Source organism: Delphinapterus leucas, chromosome 17, assembly GCF_059928025.1.
Source record: "Delphinapterus leucas isolate spDelLeu-1000000601 "Yukka" chromosome 17, BTC_Dleu_Yukka2, whole genome shotgun sequence".
NCBI lineage: Eukaryota > Metazoa > Chordata > Mammalia > Artiodactyla > Monodontidae > Delphinapterus > Delphinapterus leucas.
In genome coordinates, this window is record NC_143145.1 from 47,340,884 (window position 1) to 47,364,587 (window position 23,704).

A 23,704-nucleotide genomic window follows, 5' to 3' on the forward strand; every position below is an offset into this window, starting at 1 on the left:
GTAACCTTTTAGAATTTTTATTTTCACTCACCATAATTCCTCAGAGATTCATCTAGGTTTTGTGTAACAGTAGTTCATCCTTTTTTTATTGCTGAGTAGTGTTTCATGGTATGGATAACCATGGTATGGATATTGACTCTTTAATTACATTTTCTAGTTTACTGTTGATGTATAGAAATTCAGCTGACATTGATATTAATCTCATATCCCACCACCTCGTTGGACTCCCCTTTTATTTCTAATACTTTATAGTCTTTTTTTATATAAACCATATCATCTATAAATAATATTTCTCTCCTCCTTTTTAATCCTTTTTGCCTCTGGTACTGCTCTCTCTCTTTCATTCTCTCTTGGTTTTGGACCAACTGGGACATCCAAAGCTGTTGGATAGAAGGGGTGATAGTAGCCACATTTATCTCACTATTGACTTTAAAAGTAATGCTTCCAGTATTTCCCCATTTAAGATGATGTATGTCTTATAACATCATTATTAAATGTGTATTTTGTTTTACATAGCCAATCTTTTATAACTAATTTTCATGATATGACGTATGTATAGTTTCAAAAGTATTAGTAGGGTAGTAAAATATCAATTTTGAATTGCCTGAAATACAAGTAGGTGTATGTGATCACTTGATGATAATACTTTTTAAAATCTTTTTTTGTGTGTTATTATAAATTCACTTAGAGTTCAAGTCTAAGTTAAACTAATACATATAAAACAATGAATGTTAAGCATTTGAAAAATAACTTTTAAACTACTACAGCCACTTAAAATACATATACATATGTATATTTTACATATTCTGTAGTATGGATATACTATGGTTTGTTGAGTCATCCATCCATTGAAGGACATCTGCATTTTTCCAGCTTTTGTTACAAATAAAGCTGATATGAACATTCATATACAGGTTTCTTTGTGAACGTAAGTGTTTATTTCTCTGGAATAAACTTCCAAGAGTGCAGTTTCTGGATTGTATGGTAATTGCATATTTGTGTGCCTTTTTTTTTAATTTGTAGGAGTTTTTTATATATTCTTGGCATTAATCCTTTATTCACTTTTATGTGATTACATAAAAGATTGCAGAATCTGTTACCACTTTGTAAATTAACTTTTTATTGTGTTGATGAATGAAAGCCCTTAATTTTAATATCCTAAAAATTAACAATCTTTCATAGTCAGTGCTTTTTGTATAAGAAATCTTTTTCTACTCATAGATCAAAAAGATATTCACCTAATTTTTTACTAATTTTTACTAGTATTTTGATATTTTGTTTTTGAAATTTATTTTTGATCTATCTGGAATTGATTCTGTTTTATACCAAGGGACCTTACATGCATGGGAATGTTTTTGACCGTCTTTTCCATTGAGCAATATGTCTCTTCTTATACTAATACCACGTTTACTACATTGTCTTAATTACTATAATAGTTTAAGTCCTCATATCTAGTAGGACAAATATTTTCTTTCTGCTCTTCTTCAGAAGCATCCTGGCTATTCTTGGCTTTTTATTTTTCCATATACATTTTAGAATCATCTTTTTAAAAACTTAACAAAAAAACAAATGTTAAGCATTTGAAAATGACTTGTTAAGCTACTACAACCACTTAAAATATCTCTACAATAAGTATTAAAAGGAGTTTTAAAGCTCTTAAAATTTGAGGTTTAGTTTCTATGTAGCATTATTAACATTATTCACATTACAGAATAACAGAAGATAGGTTCACCATAAGATTCCTTTAATAAGAAGATTCATTAATACATGTAAATTTGGTAAAATGATTTGATTTACTAACATACATATAGATGTAGCTTATTTATAGTTCTTTGTACTTTTCTCCCTCCTTATCCTTCTCCCCTCTTTTTCTCTCTTTTAAGTTTTATCTTAGGATTCTAGTAATCATAGATTTGCTTTAAAAAATCTATTTTATTGCTTCATCTGGGTATTACTATTATTCTGAACTGGAATATTATTTAGAACTATTATCTATTATTTAGAACTGGAAGGATCTGTATCCTTTACTCTAGACCTTTGTTTTACAGATGAAATAATTGAATTACTAAAAGGTGGTGAACTTGCCCAATGTAACATTGCTCCAGTGAATAAGCTAGTACTATAGGTATTTGCAATTCTCTCTGTACCATAAAATTGTGATGTCACTTTGGGGGGGGTGTCTGTTTGACATCATCTTAATAAAAGTTGTTAGTTTTAATATATCATCATACTTAAACTATTTTATTCTAACAGGCAAGGTCTTAGACCTATTCCTGAAGCAGAAATTGGATTGGCAGTTATTTTCATTACTACAGAGGATTACTGTGATCCTCAGGGCCAGCCCAGTACAGGTAATTAAAATACTATTTTATTGATTCTTTAGCAACTTTATTGTATAAATTGCTGATTGGCTGTATCTCCATTATTTTTTTAAATATTTGTTTATTTATTTGGCTGCATCGGGTCTTAGTTGCGGCACGCGGGATCTTTGTTGCAGCACGCGGGCTTCTCTCTAGTTGTAACGTATGGGCTCTAGAGCGCACGGGCTTTGTTGCCCCGCAGCATGTGGGATCTTAGTTCCCCAACCAGGTATCGAACCCACGTCCCCTGCATTGGAAGGCAGATTCTTAACTACTGGACCACGAGGGAAGTCCCTGTATGTATGTATTATACTTGCCACGGGTGACCATCTTCACCGTCTTTTAAAAGCCATATGTTTATCTGTTCATTTATTCATTCGATAAGTATTTGTGGCTGCCAAGTACTAGGCACAGTTGTAAGTACTGAAGATACAGTGGTGAATAAAGTAAACAAGATACTTGTTACTGTGAACTTTATATTCTAAAAGTCAGGATTCAGACAGTAAACAAGCAAACACATCTGATAAGTTCTGTTAAGGCCAAGTACAAAGAGAAAGCTAAAACAAGATGATGTGATAGTGACTGGGAGTAGGCTATTTTAGATTGGTAGTCAGGGACAGTCTCACTTAAGATGTCATATTTCAGCCTCACATGTCCTGAATGATGAGAAAAGGCAGCCATGCGAGGATATGGATAGCAGAATTCCAGGTAGAAGGAACAGATCACAATCGTGTCTGTGTGGAGAATGGATTCCAGGGGTCCAAAATGGAAGTGGGGATATGAGTAGAAGCTGTTGTGGAGGTCCAGGTGAGAGAGAGCCTGGTGCCTTGGACCATGGTGGTAGTAGTAGAGATGCTGAAAAGCAAATAAATTCAGGCCAAATTTTGGAACTAGACCCAGCACATCTTGCCCGTGGAGGATTTAGAAACAACTCCTAATCTTTTGGCATGAGTAGCTGGTTGGGTGGTGATGCCATTTACAGAGATGAGGAATACATATTATAATTATCTCAGTGTTGACTATTACAGAAGCCAGTTTACTCAGGGCAGCTATTACCCCTTGGTTTGTTTTTTGTTTTTTGCTTTTTTGGTACACGGGCCTCTCCAGTTGTGGAGCACAGGCTCCGGACGCGCATGCTCAGCGGCCATGGCTCACGGGCCCAGCCACTCCACGGCATGTGGGATCTTCCCAGATCGGGGCACGAAACCGTGTCCCCGGCATCGGCAGGCGGACTCAAAACCACTGCGCCACCAGGGAAGCCCTACCCCTTGGTTTTTTAAAACTCATTCCCCTACTTTTCTTGATAAGCTGATGTTGCCATCAAGAAGATGGTTCATTTATTCTTTTCTTCTCGCTTCTTTACCTTAGATATTTTTACTTTTATTCTTCCTCGTAACTTTTCTTTGTCTAGTTATGTGTGCATCCATTTGGTATTTCTTTATACATTTATTTGCCTCCTAAGTTCTTTTTGTAGCTATTTGTCAGCAGTTATTGGACTTTGGCTAAAAGACAAGTAAGGGCAGCACTACGTAATAATACACTCCAGGGGGTATCATTTACATTGTAGCCCGCTGAATGGCACTTATAGAGTTGGACAGTGTGCCTCCTGATTAGTAATAATAGCTGCTGTCTCTCGCGTTTGCAGAGACTGAAGTATGTGCTTTACACAAGGCATTACAATTTAATCTGCAAAACAATCCTTTTAAGATAGATGACATTGTTTGCATTTTATAGATGAGGGAACTGATGTACAGAGAGGTTAAGAAATTAGCCAGAGGTCACATAGCAAATAATTTGATTCAAACTGACTCTTGAAGTCAAAGCTTTTATGATGTTATTACACTGCTATTATGATTGATGGTGTAGGGGTTACTGGGAGCAGATGTAAAAGGATAAACAGACTAGTACTTGGATTTTATGATTTTGTTAAGAATGTTTATTCACCTGATATCTGTACCCTTTCCCATGAGTACACTAGATATGTTTCTGTCTATACATGGGCAACCTTCAAATACAGTTTTAAGAGCTTGTGAAGTTTCCATAATAATTGTGATATGGTGAATGTTTCCTCAAAATTCAGGACTAACATTCTTAGAATTTATCCTTAGGGTCAGAAGTCAAAGACCAACTCTTCAACCTCTCTTAGAGAGAAAACTACTTTGATGTGGATACCAAAATGAGCCATATTCTCATAGAAGCTGTCCATTAGAAAGCTGCACAACCCTTTAGAAATAGCATGTACTGTAAATACTATTTTGTTGATTGTGCATTTCTGTTCTGTTAACAGAAAAAAATAAAATGCTATGTGTAATTTCAGACTTTAACAACACAACAAAAAATATGTAAAAATAAACAATCATTGGGTCTATGTGAGTATCTCCTCTTGTCCTAGGTCCCTGTTTGGAACAACTGTCCTCTGTTCTCTTTTAGAAAACTAGTCTCAACTAGATATGTGCTTCAGAAACATTTTTTTAGAATTCAAATTCACATTCTCTGTATTCCAGGATATTCTGGGATGCCGCCAAGGCATCAGATTTTTTTGGTTTCTTCTGCTTGATTTTAACCTCCTGTTTGTCATATAAACTCCAAGAAACTAGGGAAGGACTGAACTAGAGAGGAGCCTTCTTTTATATAAATGGAGGAGGCACTCAGACTATAAATTTAAGTCATTTTTTACTCATACAAGACTTGAAATTCTTCCTCTGTAGCTTCTGCTCAAGAGGTCTGCTACCATCCCTTCCCACAGCCACTGCCCTATTTAACCCTCCATGTCTTTATTTCCTGAGGGCTGTTCTAACTGCCCTCAGTAAGGTCCTGCCTCCATATTCATCTCTAGAGTTAATACTTCACTTTGCCACTAGAATCACCTTCCCTTCTCCTAAAAACTTTTACTAGTTCTTATTATCTACAGAATAAATTCCTAAGCCCTTTGTCTAGACTTTCGAGCCTTCAACAGTTTAGCTGTAGCCTATCTCTTCCCATCCTCATCTTTTTTTAATATACTTCCCTACAGAATACATACGCCATATTTTTTTATGTGCCATACTCCTTGACCTTGCTCATCATGGTCCTTGTTCCTAGAATGCTAGCACTGCTCTTCAAAATCTGACTCCTTCCACAAATGCTCACTTCTTTCGTGAAGTTTTTCTAGGTTTTTTCCTCTCCCATAACTCTTCTCCAAGTCAGGTTAATTATTTTGGTTTTTTATACCCCAGTAACTTTTTTTTTTGCACTCCAGTTAGAACTTTTTCCTACTTTGAAGCATAGCCAGTTGTTTCCATGCCTCTTTCAGCCACTAGACTGATTATAAACTCTTACTAATTTTGGTTTCTCTGACATCACCAAGCCCAATACTTGTTTATAGTTGGTATAAATATTTGCTTAAATGAACTAAGTTATTGGTACACAAGATTATCTTTGCTAGGGTGGAGCAACAAAATTTTATCATCCACTGTCAGAAATGTATTTATGGCCAGAAGGTCCTTAAAGATCATCTAATCTTTCTATTAAAAGGTAAGAGACCTCAGGGCTGAGAAAAGTTAAGGTCCCATAAATAAAACAGCCAAGACAATCCTAAAATTGGGGTTTTGTGACTGCTAGACCAGCATCTTTTCTATTGTGTTATTTCATATGGAAACAAGGTCATAAGGAATTGATAAAAAATCTACATTATAATGAGTAGTATTATTTCTTGCACATATTCATAGGTAGGTCTGTGTGGGTTCCAAGTCATAGACATCAGACTTACAAACAATTTTAGAACACGGCTAGTTTTGGGGGGAACAGAGTGAATGCATGTCTTCTTTCCTCCCTTTTTCTCCTTTGTTTCCTCCTTTCCTTCCATATTCATTCATTTATCTTTCAACAAGTATTTACTGAACCTTGTTATATGCCTTTAATTACTCTAAACACTTGGAATAAAGAGGTGAGCAGAGTAGAGCAAATCCCTACCCTCCTGGTATTTTAGCAAGGAGAATATTATAAATAATCTTACTGACAGACATTAGTTATTCTGGGTCATTAGATTCAGCTTATGAATATTTCTTTTAATGGTTATATACACATTTGTAATTATTATTTTTTGCAAACTGTGCAAGCTAAGAAGAATTTTAGGGATATGTATGTATAAGGAAATGCCAGTGAGCTAAGGTGGTCATATAAGGAGAGTGGCAGAAGTAAGTTAAATACCTGAATTTGGAATCAGTTATAAACATTTTATTAAACACATCCCATGTCAGGAGCTAACAGAGTGGTAATTTAGCTTTGATACTTAATAAATGTCAACTTAAAATTTTTTTTCAGTTAATTTAATTCTGTTAACTTATTTATATCCATTATATACCAAGCATTGCTCAGAGATGAGATACAGAAGTGAGCAAGACTCAGTCCCTGTTCTCAAGGAGGTTCCAAGTCTAATAAGAGAAAGTAACAAGTAAACAAGCACGGTATACAGTGATGATAACAGCTAACACTTCGTAGTCCTTGCTATGTTCCAAGCATTTTTCTAAGTGCTGTCCATATATTAGTCCACTTTGCCCTTAAAACAATATGTGAGGAAGAGACAGCATGTAATTATCCTCATTTCATAGATGAGGAAACTAAGGCATAGAGAGGTTAAGTAATACAGGTCACACAGCTAGTGTTAAAAAGTTAGTAAGAGTGCGTTAACAGTTAGTAGAGTGATGTAAAGGGTGGTACGGGATTCAAAATGAGGGGCATCTAATTCAATGTGGGAGGTTCAAGAGAAGTATTCCAGAAGAGTGGCACTTGAATTAAATTGCTATTTTGGTATATAAAATGATGAAGTAATCATTATGGTTTTCTGGAGTAGCCAAAAAATTTATGTCTAAAACTGTTCATCTCTTCTTTTCAAATAGTATGTTCCTTCTAAAAATTAAATTCACATTGATTTTGATTTGTGTAGACAGTAGATATACTTTCTGTGGGGGAGAAATTTTAATTTTTGGTCTCCTGACTAAAGCATAATTTGAATTAGAATTTAAGTTGAGTTTATTTTTATTTAAGTTGGTAATAGTTTAACCTGAAGGATTTGATGTGTCTTTAAAATGATTTATTTCAGATAAGCCCATCACAGATGCCAACAGGCTGCTGCTCATAGGCTGTTTTTTTGGCTGGAGACAACTGTGTGCTATAGTTAATTCTCTCAACATGGCACAGTCCTAACAATTCTAAGTGACCAAATGTCTATCTTGTGTCTAGCAATTGTGATTCTTTCTTTCACTTCTGTGGTTTACAGGATTGAAGACAACAACTCCAGGTCCAAGCCTTTCCCAAGTCTTACCAGCCAATGAAAACTTAATGCCAGGTGCCCCAGTGAATACTACAACATATGTAGCTGATACACAATCAGAGCAAGGAGATAAATGGTAAAGCTTCATTGTTAACGAACTATTGTTATTATTCTATCAATAAATTAATAGTATATTCAAGAAGTAAAGTCAATGCCTGTATCAAGTCATCTCTTGGGAGATAAAGAATTGGGAGTGTGGGATGCCAGGGAAAATAATATTTTGGGACAGGGTTTAGCAGACTTTATAAAGCACTAGAGGGACTTCCCTGGTGGCGCAGTGGTTAAGAATCTGCCTGCAAGTGCAGGGGACATGGGTTCGATCCCTGGTCCAGGAAGATCCCACATGCCGCAGAGCAACTAAACCCGGGTGCCACAACTACTGGGCCTGCGCTCTAGAGCCTGCAAGCCACAACTACTGAGGCCATGTGTGCCGCAACTACTGAAGCCCGCACACCTAGTGCCCATGCTCTGAAACGAGAAGCCACCGCAGTGAAAAGCCTGCACACTGCAAGAAGAGTAGCCCCCGCTCGCTGCAACTAAAGAAAGCCCATGTGCAGCAACAAAGACCCAACACAGCCAAAAATAAATAAATAAATAAAAATTAAAATGAAGCACTAGAGAGTAAATATTTTTGGCTCTGTGGGTCACTGGTCTCTGTCACAGCTACTCAACTCTGCCATTGTAGGATTAAAGCAGCCTTAGACAACGTGTAAATGAATGAGTGTGGCTGTGTTCCAATAAAACTTAATTTACAAAAACAAGTGACAGGCCAGATGTGTCCTGCAAGCTGTAGTTTGCCAACTCCTGAAAATGATAACTTTTTTTTTTTAATTCCTTGCAAATGTACATGGAAGACTACAAAGAATTATACTGTTTTATTTGTGACTGGTGAAATAAGTTTGAGATCAATTTGTTTCTATTATATGATGTTGCCTGTATGTGAACATTACACAGTTTTAGAGATACTTTATATGTGTGTACCTGGCTATCTAAATAATCAATATTTGTTCATAAAGGTAGTTTTTTTAGTGGTTCTCTATTTTTTTTAATTAATTTATTTATTTGTTTATTTTTGGCTGCACTGGGTCTTTGCTGCTGCGCGCGGGCCCCCTCCAGTTGTGGCGAGCGGGGGCTACCCTTCGCCGCGGTGCGCGGGCCTCTCACCACGGTGGCCTCTCCTGTTGAGGAGCACAGGCTCCAGGTGCACGGGCCTCAGTAGTTGTGGCACGCGGGCTCAGTAGCCGTGGCTCGCAGGCTCTAGAGCGCAAGCTCAGTAGTTGTGGCACACGGGCTCAATTGCTCCGCGGCATGTGGGATCTTCCCGGACCAGGAATCAAACCCGTGTCCCCTGCATTGGCAGGCGGATTCCCAACCACTGAGCCACCAGGGAAGCCCAGTGTCTCTCTATTTGAAGAGGGTTTTTTAAAATAGTTTTTTGGATTTTTTTTTTTTTTTTTGGAGAGCAAGGGTAGCTCATATGTATCCTGTGGCATTTTTCACTTAAGACAGTGTATTTTAAATACTCCATAATGAATTATTCATATTGGAAGATACTTATGATTGCACTATATTAGACCATACTTAAATTTTCACTATACCTATGTTTTGTATTGAGATCATAACTTTTAAAAGAGAAACTACAAATTTTTTTAAAACAGAACTTTTAATATAACTTTTAAAAGAGAAACTTAATTTTTTAGAAGTCAGTTGAATGACAACTTTGGGGTTTTTGGTGAAATAAGAATAGCAAAAGTAGTATATATTCAACCATACATTGTAGAACTGTGTGTTTGTGTGTGTGTGTTTAAAATATTTTTCTGATGATCTAGAGTTCTACTCTAGAGTTATGTTCTAGAGACTGCCATCTGGTTGGAATATAACCGTATCAGTTCATCAAAAGTGATCTAAATACCTCATTATATTTGAAATTGGAATGATAGCTTATTCTTTTTATAAATTTCCAGTTTTTATTAATTTTTTTACATGGAAATAATTTTACAATTTTAAACAAAGCAAACATCACTTCAGTATATGACCTGGTATAATTTATAATAGGATACTAGGTTGTTATTCCACGTGTGTTTGGCAGTTTTTTATAGAGCATTCCTGACAGTATGTGCTATAGGGGATGAAGAAGAGAAAGGTATCATGTCTTCAGGGAGCTTTGATGACAGAGGAGCTACTTTCTTGGGATAGTAAAATATATTCACTAAACTACTGTCTCAAGATAACTATGTTCTAAAGCTGTATTACGTTAGTACTACTTAAAGGACTTTGTTTCTGGATAAAAATTGCTGTAAATGTGATTGTTTACCTTGCATTCCTTTCTTTTGCTGCAGTATGAATTTGAGTGAAAGGCCAAAAGAAATCAAAATCTTCGGAATGGAACAAAAGTTCAGAATACCTTCACAAGAAACATCCACTGTGAAGGAACCCCACAAAGTAAACTCTAGTAATAATAATATAGTATCAAATACTCTTGTTAGTATGAAAATCCCAAAATATCAGCTTTCACCAACTAAATTCCCAGGTGTAAATAAAAGTGGAGATTGGGCTTCTCAGCATCAGCAAACCAACTCCATCAAAAACTACTTTCAGCCATCTACCAAAAAAAGGTATAATTTTTAATAATACTGCTCTGTGTGTCTAAAAATATTAATATTTGTCATACGATTGTAGAATGGTACTAAGTCCATGTTCTGCTTAAGTATGCTTCTGTGGAAAGCTGTGGCCCTTTGAGCTTATTCCCTCTCAGAAATGTCCAAGTCTCCTTCTTCACTAAGGTCATTAGATACATTTTCCCTCAACTTTTTCCTTCTGTTGTTTCATTTGCTGTACTTCTCTTGAAGAAAAGATTTCCCACACCTCAGTTTTTTTGACCTACCTATTTCCCTTGGTCATGTCTCTCATTTCCTCTAGGACCATGCTTCATCAATTATTCTTAATTTCTAGGATGTTTAATATCTTCTTCTAGGTCCTTTTCATCTGTGTTCAAAGACTCTATCTCATTTTTAGTTTTTAAAACGTTCCCTTGACTTGATTTGTTCCTCTAGCTACTGCCCTTTATCTTTTACAATCACTGTTAAACTTCTCATAAAGAGGAGATTATTGTTATTGTTCCCATTTCTATGTGAAATATTTCTTAACTCACAATATTTCATCTTGACATGACATCCTTGAAAGTAATCATTGACACAAGTTGCCACCTCTTGTGGCCTTTTGGTAACACTCAACTCTTGAACCTTTGTTCTCCTTCTGGTCCTTTCTTGGCTTTTGTGGTAGTGTCCTATCCTGGGGTTTTTTTTTGCCTCTCTGACTTTCTCCTTTGCTCCCTTTGAGGACTTCTTTTCGTCCTGCTATGTATATTGTACTTCAGGTTACAGATGATCAGTATATTTGGTCCTGACTTATTCTTTAAGCATCACTTCTACTTTCCCACAGAAATCTCCTGCTTTTTCCCCTAATCATAGGCCTAAAACTTTCTCCCCTGTCACTGCCTTGTATATATATTTTTGTTTGTAATTTACTTTGTCAAAATCCTTGACTGTTTCTCCTCTGCCTCCCCAAACCAGTAGTGCTGATTCTTTTTTTCCTTGTCTTATAAATTCCTTTGTTTCCATCTGTTTGTGTTGCTAGCTCTCTGGTTCAAACGCTGATCATTTAAATTATTACAAAAAACTTCTTGATTGGTTTATTTAGGACCCTGACATTAGATTAGTATTATTAAAATATCACTCTGACTGTTCCAGTTCAACATGAATCCAGTAAACTAGAGAGCAGAGACCCAAGTTTTTGTGGGCCTCAGTACAGTTTAAGTGAGTCAGGTATTCAGTACTCATTGAATGAATGATACAGTATTGTATAGAATACCCTTAGTCATATATTCACATATTACTTGCAGTATATAGTTTATACTGTATTCTGGATTTAGCCACTTTGACTTACTATCTTGAATCTAGCTCTCATTAACCCATCAGGATTTAGTCCCAGGGTAATTTTTCCATGTCCACAGGTTCCCTACATTATAAAGTGAGCTGTTGTTTTCTGACAAGTCTTTTTTTTTTTTTTTTTTTTTTTTTTTTTTTTTTTTACAGTACGCAGGCCTCTCACTGTTGTGGCCTCCCCCGTTGCCGAGCACAGGCTCCGGACGCGCAGGCTTAGCGGCCATGGCTCACTGGCCCAGCCGCTCCGCGGCACGTGGGATCTTCCCGGACCGGGGCACGAACCCGTGTCCCCTGCATTGGCAGGTGGACTCTCAACCACTGTGCCACCAGGGAAGCCCCAAGCCTTTTGTATTTTATATTTTTCTACCTTTTCCTCCACACTGATTCATCAACTACTACAACTTCCAGAAAAGAAGATAGACATTTCCCTATTTTTTAAGCCATGGAATTGACCAGTCCTATCAAAACAGTAGGGTGTGTATGAATTATGTACTGTTTTCAGATGTGTTTTTTTATTTCTGGTGAGATTGTTAATCAGTAAAACCAAGAATATTGTTAATTAAATGAAGAAGGGGCTGAATACTGCCAAACTAAAAAAATTACTTAGCTGTGTTCATTTCCTGTTTTTGTTTTCTTCTCTCCTTTTTTGAACCTAAGGGAAAGGGATGAAGAAAATCAAGAAATGTCTTTATCTAAAACAGCAAGAATAGAAATGTCTTGTTCTCTTTTAGAACAAACACAGCCTACTACATCCTCAGTATGGAACAATAAGGAGCAGCAGAATGAGCCTGTGGAAAGAAACCCAGATAACTCGTATGCAGATATAGATTTAAAATCCACTGTGAAAAATTCTGCCAATAAATCTCTCTCTACAGAAAAACTAAGATCAGAAAAAAGAAAAGAAATTGATGATTTAGCCATAGAAGATGAAGTATTGGAACAGTTATTGAAGAACACAAAACCAGAGTTAGAAATTGAAGTGAAAGTTCAAAAACAAGAGGAAGATGTCAATATTAGAAAAAGGCCAAGATTGGATATAGAAACAAATGGCCCTTGTAATGATGAAGCAATACCAGAAAGTAACAAAATCTCTGTAAGTAACATTTTTTAATAAGAAGTATTGCAAATAGGAACTTAGAATGTTAAAAAGTACTTGAGGTATTTGTATTGACAGTATGAGCAGTCATGATGTTTATTTGGGGGAAAAAATTAGTATCTTCTACACCTAGTATTAAGTATAAGAATTTGTTGGTTGATAGGGTGAATGTTAAAAATACAATGATTCCTTGACTATATATAATAAATGAGAACAAATAAAACTTACTCATGATTTTTTTTTTTAAAGAATCAGTTTTATTTATTTATTTATTTTTGGTTGCACTGTGTCTTCATTGCTGCACAGGAGCTTTCTCTAGTTGCAGCGAGCAGGGGCTACTCTTCGTTGTGGTTGCGGTGCGCGGGGGCTACTCTTCATTGCAGTGCGCGGGCTTCTCCGGTGACTTCTCTTGTTGCAGAGCACGGGCTCTAGGCGGGTGGACTTCAGTAGTTGTGGCATGCAGGCTCAGTAGTTGTGGCTCGTGGGCTCTAGAGCGCAGGCTTAGTAGTTGTGGTGCACGGGCTTAGTTGCTCCGTGGCATGTGAGATCTTCCTGGAGCAGGGCTCGAACCCGTGTCCCCTGCATTGGCAGACGGATCCTTAACCACTGCGCCACCAGGGAAGTCCCCATGATTGTTTTAATAGATTTCCAGTCTGTACTATTTTATTATATCAGACATTTGGCCATGATGGTAAGTATAGGAGGAGCTTTAATAGAGTAAACAGGCACAGAGAGATGAAGAAAGTTAGTAAAAACAAAGTATCTACTAAATGAATTTTTAGGATAGAACATGTATAACATCACTCGGGATTTTTAATTTTCATTTTTACCTTTAATGTTCTGTCCTCTTTTCATGAAGCTGGTATATTTGTCTTACCCACTTTGGTCTAAGAAAACTCTTTATTTTGTATTTTATGCATCATTAAGTTGCCTACTGTTGGTAGACTGGTTACCTCATTAGGTGAGAGCACAGGTGCAATGATTTGATAAGCATTTGTTGAGAACCTAGTATGTATCAAGCACTATGTAAATCGATAACTACTATTGAAAAATCAAAATATATGTCCTGTTTAGCCTTTATACTGGCATCTTCATATGAGGTAGAAAATCCTCAGTGTTTGTTATTCCTTATGAGTGAATACTTAATGCCATTTTGTGGACCAGCTGCATCAGAATCACCTATTGAGCTTTTTAAAAATAGGGATTCCCAGACCAAAGCCCCAGAGATCCTGATTCAGCACATCCAGTTTTCTTCCCAGAATAAGTTCCCTCACTGTATTAGTTAAGAATTCCTTTTGCTGTCTTTAAAAAATTCTAAAATCAGTGGCTTAAATAAGATAGGGCCAAGATTTACATGCTGTATAATGATATCAGGGAATATAATTATTTTATTTTGCTGTACGATTCTGCAGCATAATTTCCTTTGTCCTTATTTTACTATTTTAGAATTCATGACATTCTGAATAAAAATATGGTACAATGTAAATATGTTGTAGCAGACGTTTGGAGAGTGAATAGCAACTCAATTGTGACACACTTCTGGATATACTAAAGTTAAATCACTGTATTTTAGCACTGTACTTTTTTAGTAAGAACATTGTTAACAAAAGTAATTTTGCTTTCAATGTAAGATAATTTTTAAAAACTTTTTATTTTGAAATAATTGCTGATTCACATGCAGTTGTAAGAAATTATATAGAAAGATTCCATATACCTTTCACCCTGTTTCCCCTAATAGTAACATCTTGCAGAACTTAAGTATAATATCAAAACCAGGAAATTGATATTGATACAATTCATCAACCTTACTCAGACAGTGTGAAATTATTTTTAATTCTTTCATTTTTACTGTTTTAAGAATTTGTTGTCCGAAGGTCCTTGTGGATACTCGTGAACTGATAGAATTACACTTAAATTTTCTAGCTACAGAAGTGATTATCAGAAAAAATATTTCTTAATCCTTTCATTTAAAAAACTTTTTGCACTTTTAAGAAGGCAAAAATGTCATACTTCTCTGGCATTGGATTCCTTAGCTGTATATCAGAAGGGCATTTTCTAAAATATATTGATGATAGAACTACCATTTTTCTGTTTTGGGATTAAATATGGATTCTAGCATGTCTGTAAGATTTACTATAAGCTGAAATAGAAGGCTATTGGCTAGATAACCCTGCTAGGCATTTATCCTTGTGTAAATGACAACTGTGTCGGGGTCTTGGCCTTACTTTGAATTTCCCAGTCTCCATAAAATGCAAACATGTCTCGATATCCTTGTTAACATTCCTCCTCTTAACAGCAACCTCTGTCTACAGAATATCTCTTCTTCACCTCTTTCCATCCTTCTATTCTAAAATAGGTTTCCTCTTCTCTTACCATATAGCATCTTTGAAAGCCTCACAATTATACCTACCACTTCCTGGATACCATCATGCTATTTATTTATAGCAGCCTGCAGTGAAGTAGTACTATACACATTGAACAGATGTGGAAACTGCAGTGGGAGTTAAGTAGCTTGCCAAAGTGACTTAGCTAGGTTTTGACAACTGAGACAAAAATGCAAGGTCCACTCTGTTCTTTTGGCTGTTTCTTTTGTCAGGTTTCTCAGAATGTCATTCATTCACTTATTTATTCTAGGCATTGGGCATGCTAACATGAAAGGCAGTCTGAGAGAATAAGTTTGATAGGCCTTTAGGAGGTAGAATCTCTAAGACTTGATGATTGACTCAATATGATAAATGAGGAGAGAAGTCCCAAGCTTGCAGTCGAAGGGTCTGGGTAGGCTGTAGTATGATTCTCAGAGATAGGAAATAAAAACTTGCTCAAGAGGTTAAGCAAGTTTGAGGGAGTAGGACAGGATGGGGAAAATGTATGGGGGAGTAAAATGTTCTGATTGTAGTAACAACTTCCAGTGGATAATGTATGTGAAAATACTCAGTAAAAGGGTACATGGTAGGCTTGGAATCGAAATTTTTAATCTTACAACTGACAAATAGCATTAATTTTCTTTAGTCTCTAAGCAAGCACAGAGTACATCTTGCTTTTTCTTTCCAACTTTCTACTTATTAAAATTTTTCTGAATTTTTATTACTGAATCATTGAAAATTTGATGTAAAATGATATGCCCCCCTATTGTATCCAAAGGAATTGTAGTTTTTATTGGAAGTATTAGAAAGCTATCTGTGTAATATACTTTTGTCTAGTACGTGGTCTGGATATATGAATATGAAGGATAGTATGATTTTATACAAAGCAGTTTCCATAAATATCTTGAACAATTAAAATAACTCTTTTGTCTTGGATTAAGGACGACTTAACATTCAATTCTAAATAAATTTAGATAGACTTCTTTAAAAATTTGTTTTTATTTTTGACTGTAAAAGTAATACACGATCATGTAGAAATATGAAAAATAAAGAAAAACATTACAGTTTGTTGATAATCCTGCCATCTGCAGATAACCATAGTCAATATTTTGGCATTTTCTTTTTTAAATCTTATTTTTCAAATTGGACTCAAATGTTAATGCAATTTTATAGCCATTTTAAATTCATTTGTATTATGATCATTTCTCTTACTACGTTCTTTAGGTGTATAACTTGTATGAACTTAAATTGCTTCTTGTTCTTTACTCTTATACGACAGTCTTTTTATATGTATATTTCTATTCTCACGTCATAGTTTCTCTAGGAAAGATGCTTGAAAGTGAAATAACTGGGTCAAGAGCATGAGTATCTCTGAGGTTTTCAGAAAGGTACCATCTTATAACTCTTATGAGCAATATTTTTTATTTCTTTAGCAAGAAAATGAAATTGCAAAGAAGTGTGAGCTCAAGAATCACTCTGGTCAACTAAAGAACTATCTGTGAGGGATTTGTATTTTATTTTTATAAAGACTTGACTTGTATGGACCATCATTGCATCAATTTCTGTCAGTCTATATATTCTTAGGATTAATTGATTCTCTTTCTATAATTTTGATCTATTTCATAATTATGCCTCCTCTGGAAATGGATAGATCATATTATAACCATGGTATAGCAAAAAGAGTATGGACAAAGCCTGAGTGTAATTCCCTGCCCTCTACTCCATAGATAGTGACCTTGAAAACATCACTTTCACATTTATGAACCTCAAGTCTTTTGTTTATAAAATCAGGTTAACACTTTTACAACAGGGTTGTTGTTTATATCCAAAAGAGTAATGAAATATTTGTAAACTCTAAAACAAAATACAAAGGTATTAGGCCATTGTTATTTTGAGTTCCTGATTATGTTCTGTCACTGTCGCATGAACCTTTTCTTTTGACTTTTCCCGCTTTTCTTCTCTCCCTGACTGTTTTTATCTTAGTCCTGTTAGCAGCTTCCAAATGGATATATAGTAAAGCAGTTTTAAAAACTAAGATAGCCTTGAGCAGCTGTAAGAATGTGGATATGTAACTAACTAGTTAGTTAATAGTAAGTGACATAAAGAATCTCTTCCAGCAACAGGAAGGAATCTTCAGGCTGATTTAATAATTATTAATCTGGAATAAAAAAGTGGCTTTCAGTTAATGAGGTAGTGTGCCCAGAATTAATGATTGACTTTTTTTGAGGTGTCCAAAATAATAAAAAATATAAATTATTGAAAATCCAAGAAACCTTAAACATAGTATAGAGAACTTCTAGGATGGATTGTATAATAATCGTGGTGTATGGTTTTAATGAAAAGAAGCAGACTATTTCTTGCCAAGAAAATGTATACAAGAAGATAACTTGTTTATTGGGATGATTTTTATTAGAATATGCTACTAAATTTCAAACACTATGGTTTTTTAGCCTTCTCTCATAGATAATGTGTTATAAATGTTTCTAAAGTTGTAGAGTAATTGAGTAATTTTCTGGTTTTGAAATAGATATGATTTGATTTCAAGTACAAAGCAGGTGGCAGAAATAAACCTTTTTTTTTTTTTTTTTTACTGTTTTTGTGGGTATTTGAACTTTTTTCTGTAAACTCCTAAATGACAAGTAATTTTCCTTTTCCTTCTAATTTCTTCTCTCCATCTTAACACCATTTAAGAACAATGATGAACTTCAGGGTGATGGTGAGATGCTTCCAAAGACGGTGTTACTGACTGAATTTAGGTCACTGGTGGTTCGTAACTCTACTTCCAGAAATGCATCCAGTGTAAATAATGATTATGGTGAACTAAAGAATTTCAAGAAATTCAAAAAGGTATGTATTCCTTTAACTAAAATATCACAAGAGGCCAGTGTTTGAAATGTTTTTAGAAATATGCTAACTAGTAATAAAAGCAGTTTATGTTGAAAAGTGATGCTATTTCTTCTGCTTAAAACAGTTAAAAACTACTAAGGACATAAACTGACACTTAAATGAATATATAAAACAAATTTTATTAAGGTTGAATTCTTTAAAGGATGCTGTTTACCTGGTTTTTTCTACCTTAAGCAGCAGGCTTTTGGCTGTATCAACAGTGTCCTCCTAGTTCTTTTTTTTTTTTTAATGTCTTTTGGCCACGCAGCATGGCTTGCGGGATCTTAAGTTCCCCAACCCGGAATCAGACCTGTGTCCTCAGTGGTGAACGTGTGGGGTGCTAACCACTGAACTGCCAGGGAATTCCCAGGTCCTCCTATTTTCTAATATTAATCTGTGACTACTTGAAGAGGTTCTTTAACTTAGGACTTTGTGACGATAACAGATTTTTATGTTCAAAATAACTGAGCACATTCAATAATGAAAACTAGGCATTTTATTATTACGTGTGTATATTAAACAAAATATAAATAAGTATACTGAATATCAGATCTGAGTTCCTCCTCCTTTAGGAACTGACAAGATATTTAAGAGAATTTTTTTCCCTTTTTTTTTGAATTTTATTTATTTTTTATACAGCAGGTTCTTATTAGTTATCCATTTTATACATATTAGTGTATATATGTCAATCAGAATCTCCCAGTTCATCCCACCACTACCACCACCCCCTGCCACTTTCCCCCGTTGGTGACCATAACGTTTGTTCTCTACATCTGTGTCTCTATTTCTGCCCTGCAAACCGGTTCATCTGTACCATTTTTCTAGGTTCCACATATATGCATTAATATACGATATTTGTTGTTCTAAGAGAATATTTCTGATCCAGTCTGTATTAATGCATGCTTACTTCATGTTCAGTATCGTGTTGCAAAATCTCATTGTTAAATCAAAATTCAAAAGGCATACTAATTTTTAAAATTAAGTTACCAAACAAAAATCAATAATACTCAATAAAAAGAAGCTTAACTGGATTGCCTCTAGTGAAAGAATTTGTTTGACTTTTTCTGTATATACTCAAATCAATGAAACAGCTCTGTTTCCTCTCACATTCATTTTCACTTATAATATATAAACATCTTTAGTACTTATATGTGATTTACAGTCTTTGTTTTTTTAAGCCTTTTTTAAAAAAAGATTGTCAATTTTTTAGTGCATTTATCAAGGTTTACTATTTAACAGGTCAAATTTCCTGGAGCAGGAAAACTTCCACACATCATTGGAGGATCAGATCTAATAGCTCATCATACCCGAAAGACTACAGAATTAGAGGAGTGGTTGAGGCAGGAAATGGAGGTTAGTAGGAAGTAAGACCCAGTAACTTGTTTGATTTGTATTTTGATCCCTTGTGATTTCCTTAGAGCAAATTCTTCTTAAAACCAAACTTAAGATGAGTGACCTAAGGTTATTCTTTCAGAAAAATTCGTGAGTTACAGAGCATTAAGATTAGTTTGTACCTTTCCATAACACTTCATTAAGGGACTTCTAGATTTATTGATCATATCCTATCTAATATGCCATCTAAGCCTCAGGAAACCAAACCTCAGTTATAATGCTCTTTTGGGAAAATATGAACTGCTTTACAGCTCTCCATGTTCGAATGTGTTTTCCAAAAACTCACTGTTTTACAGCTATTGGCTACAAGTAAATATTTATAAACTACTATAATGAGAACTCACAGGGAAGAATACAAAAATATGCTTCTTTTACTTTCTCCCTGGGTGTTTTGAGTACTAGTGTATGTTATATAACAAGACTGTCCACGTGATCCATAATTCTTTCAACCCCTTTTTTTAAACTGGTGAATTTGATCAAAATTCATTAAAGTTGGGAGCTTTTTAATATAGAAGTACTACGTGGAAGTTAAGAATTCAGAAACACATGACCATTGAATTGAGAGATAATCAGAGTCCATATCCAAAGGTAGAAAGTCGTCTTCTTAGTCTGTATTGCGTGATTATCCGTTGCTACTGAAACCCAAAGGTGGGCTCCATTGGTCATCTCAATGGGCTGTTTGAAGTAGGGCTGTTTGGTAATTAGGGGGTAGGGACAATATCTCTTTCTTGCACTCTGATGTGACATAAGTTAAATCCCACTTTCTTCTCAATGTATCTTAGCTCCTTTCTGTATATTTCACTGCTTTGTTTCTTTGGATTGTACTTTGGTAATTTCTTTAGATTGTCTTCCAGTTTAGTACTTCTCTCTTCAGCTCTGTCTGGTTGGTATTTCATTCATCCACTGAGTTTTCATTCAACCTATTGGATTTTTTCATTTCTGGAAATCTTTGTCATTTATTTCTAAATCTTGTTCCCTGCTGACATTTTAAAGTTCCTCTCTTATATTCTTTTCCCAATGATACCAATACCTAAAGTGTTGATCTGTTTAATCTAGTTCTCTCTTATGGTGCCTTGTTTCCAAGTATGTATTTTGTGATCTTTGAATGTGAACTGCTCATTTTCCTTGGAACTTGATCTATGGGAATTCCTTAAGTCCTAATTTGAGGTTTATTTCCTCCAGAAAAGATAAGTTTGTGTCTGCCAATCTTGTTCTACCAATGTGAGACTACTTTAATCTCTGCTTGTGATGTTTTTGGATCATTCAGGTAGTTAATGTATTTGGACCAGAAGCTTGGGTGAAGACTACCTTGTCATTATAAACATAGTGAGATTTTTTATTTCTTTCTTTCACCCTGTGTCAGGGTCAAGATAGGCAAGTTTCTTTGCTGTCTCCTTTTGTGTTGTAGAGTTTGTTCCTCTTTCGCCCTTTAGTGCTGGAGTCTTTTATTCTATTTATCTTGGATTTTCTTTAATAATGCTCATTTCCTGTACAGACATCAAAGGAGAGCCTGGGTTTTTTCCTGCTTTGTAGATCCCCCCAGGGCAGGGCAAAAGCTGGCTTTGGTACTTGGTAACATCTCAGGATTTATATTTTGCTTTATTATGGGTTTAATGTAGTATTCAGAAGTTTGTTTTTAAACATGCTTTTTTTAATCAAAATATTGTTAGGTCACTCAGAAATAGGGTTTTCAGGATTTTTAATGTCAGAAAATGGAAGAATGGAGGTACCATCCTTCACTTCATTCTTTTTTGAAAGGATAACTGGCTTTGCCATTTTATAAATGTGCATTCCAAATAATTATGGTAGTACACAAAAGAATGAAGAAGTGAAAATCCTAAGTACCCATTTAGACATTAAATACATAATGTTCCAGACGTCTGTTTATTGAGGAGGAGTGGAGGCAGGGAGGGATAATGTAGGAAGGGAAGGAGAGAGATTGATAGAAGGAAGTAAAACTGAAAGCATTGCTGAATTCGTATAAATGTTTCTTCCTTCCAGATATTTCCTGAGATCCCTAAATAAGAAAAACACTATCAGGTTAGAATCAGTATTTGTTTCAAACTACATATTTTGATTTTAGATACTGTTTGTTGGCTCCTACTGTGAAGAGTGAGGAAATTATTTGTGCTTCCTCTGCTTCCCCGCCCGCACCTCATGCCAGTGCCCCTTTTCTCCCTTTTTAGGTGACTTGCATGCCTTCAGTATTCCTTCTTAGGCTTGAAAGTCAGTAACAGTCAGAACATATCTCAGTGTTGATCATTCTCCCTCCATTTTTCCCAGAGTAAAGTATGCTATTTTGATTTGTAGGGGCAGTTCTTTTTTTATTTCAAGGAACTTTTCTATTACATCTTTTAAAACATTTTTATATTTGCTGTGTTCTCTGCATTTAAGACATAACTCTCCTTTTATTAAATCACCTTTGCCCTTCACATGCATTTCTTCTACGTTCATTGTGGTTTTCTTAAGCTCTTTCACTATATCAGAAATTCAAATTTCAGTTGTGTCTCTTCTGTTCCTCACCAGCTATGTTATGTGACCTTGAGGAAATTACTTCTTTATCCTTCTGTTTCCTCCTTTGCAGAATGGGAATAATAATAGTACCTCCATTTCACAGGCTTTTTGTGAGAATAACATACGATACTACTTAATAAAGCATTTATAACAGTGGAAACAGTGTTAGCTATTTCTCATTTATTTAATTCTGAAATGGTGTTATTAGAGTTCTCGGTTTGTTTACTTAGCATTCATTCCCATTTCGTTTCATTGTGTTTTTTCTATATTTAACTTTCTTGTTCTTATTTTATTGCTTTCATGTTCTTATTAATTTTATTTATTTTTTATTTATGGGCTATTATTTGTTTCAGACTAGGTTCTTTAACTGTCTTTTGCAGGTTCTATTCTAGTCTCTCTCTTTTTTTCCATCTGGATGTGGAGTGGCTTTCCTGTTTTCTTTCATCTTGCAGCTATTTAAAGCAAAATACCCTTTCCAGATCTTGTTTGCTGTGTGAAACATTATATGACAGCTTATTGCAGGGATTACATTCTGAAACCAGTTTGTGAGGCAAAAATTGAATGTCGTTGAAATCACTCCTACCCATCTTAGCTTGTTCATAAAAAACAGAATTATCCTGATGCCTCCATACTGTTGGTATGGCAGCATGTTCAGTCAAAGGCACATTGCATGTCCCATCTAGTTTCTATTGCCTGAAAACATTGAATTGAGGAAAGGCGAGGGTAATGTAAAGCTGTGTGCAGCTCTTTCTTGGAACTGGAATTAAATATATACCAGGGAGTATATCTTATCCCAGAAGAGAATAGCTTACATTTTAGGTTATTTGCCTAATTTGTCAGGGATGCCTGGAGCCTATGCCTTTGGTCAGTGTCAGTCCCACTTACCTCTCCATGCCATTAGTCCCCTCCCAGCAGTCCACCAGCAGTTGTTTTCTCTTTCCTGCTCAGGCTACTTTTTCCCAAATTTGTATTATTAGTAAGAATTTTCAGGTTTGAACAGTTCCGTAGCACTTTTTAATGAGTTGGGGGAGGGTTAGGAATCAGTTGCATTAATCTTTTGGTTCTTTGCACAGCCACCTTTTTGAAGTCTGTGGCGTGGGGTTATGTGCTTCTTGATTAATTATAGCTGTCGAGTTTTATTTGTTCTTGGATGGGGAGGAGTTGACAGAATGATGGTGCAGCTGCTGACTTTTTCCTATCTTTCATTTATTTCATTAGCATTAGTAGAGAGGCTGTGTCCTAGATTTATTCTACCAAATCTCTCCTTTTTTTGCTAGAACAATTTTAGGTGCTCTAGGTAGGATTTGCTCTCTAAGATAATAGAGTTGACTTTGTTCTTCTACATGACTGCAGCTTCTATGTATAAATGTGCTACTGTCTTGATGTTTCCCTAGGCTTGCTCTAGCTACTCTTCTGTATTCCCTGCCTTTGTTCTTTTTTAGCCCTCCTTTTTCTTCTTTTGCTGCAGACCAGTCTTAGTTTTCATAATCACTTAGTTCCCAAACTTTCTTTGAACATAGGATATTTTTATTCTGTGCATTAAACGTAGTAACTCTTTGACCTCTACCCAACCTGATTTGACTTTTGAAAGACTGTGATTTGTAGTTCTCCCAAGCCACTGAAAAATGCCAGTAATAGGAGGATTTCTGGTTTTTAATACTTTTTTACTTAATGATCTTACTAAGATATATAAGATAAAGCTGATTTTTCTTTACTATTTAAACGTTAAAATTCACATCCCTTACTAGGAAGCCTCTAAGAATATTTAGGAGAATGATACCAGCAGCTTTTTTGACAACTGCTTTATGAAAGTCATGTGCCTTCCCATTTGTGTTCTG

The 23,704-nt window shown here is 35.4% G+C and overlaps 1 protein-coding gene across 5 annotated transcripts in view; it reads left to right on the top strand.

Moving 5' to 3' along the window:
* Nucleotides 1-23,704, top strand: part of NBN (nibrin) — a 45,468-nt gene that overhangs the window by 18,868 nt on the left and 2,896 nt on the right. For all 5 annotated transcript variants that reach the window (XR_002646218.3, XM_022584828.2, XM_022584830.2 and 2 more), the window contains exons 8-13: nucleotides 2,254-2,351; nucleotides 7,618-7,747; nucleotides 10,011-10,286; nucleotides 12,273-12,708; nucleotides 17,766-17,921; nucleotides 19,200-19,313. Coding sequence is in view for 4 of the 5 variants with exons in the window: in XM_022584828.2 (XP_022440536.1) it covers nucleotides 2,254-2,351; nucleotides 7,618-7,747; nucleotides 10,011-10,286; nucleotides 12,273-12,708; nucleotides 17,766-17,921; nucleotides 19,200-19,313 (1,210 nt within the window). In the remaining variant the exon portion in view is untranslated. The remainder of the gene's footprint in view (nucleotides 1-2,253; nucleotides 2,352-7,617; nucleotides 7,748-10,010; nucleotides 10,287-12,272; nucleotides 12,709-17,765; nucleotides 17,922-19,199; nucleotides 19,314-23,704) is intronic.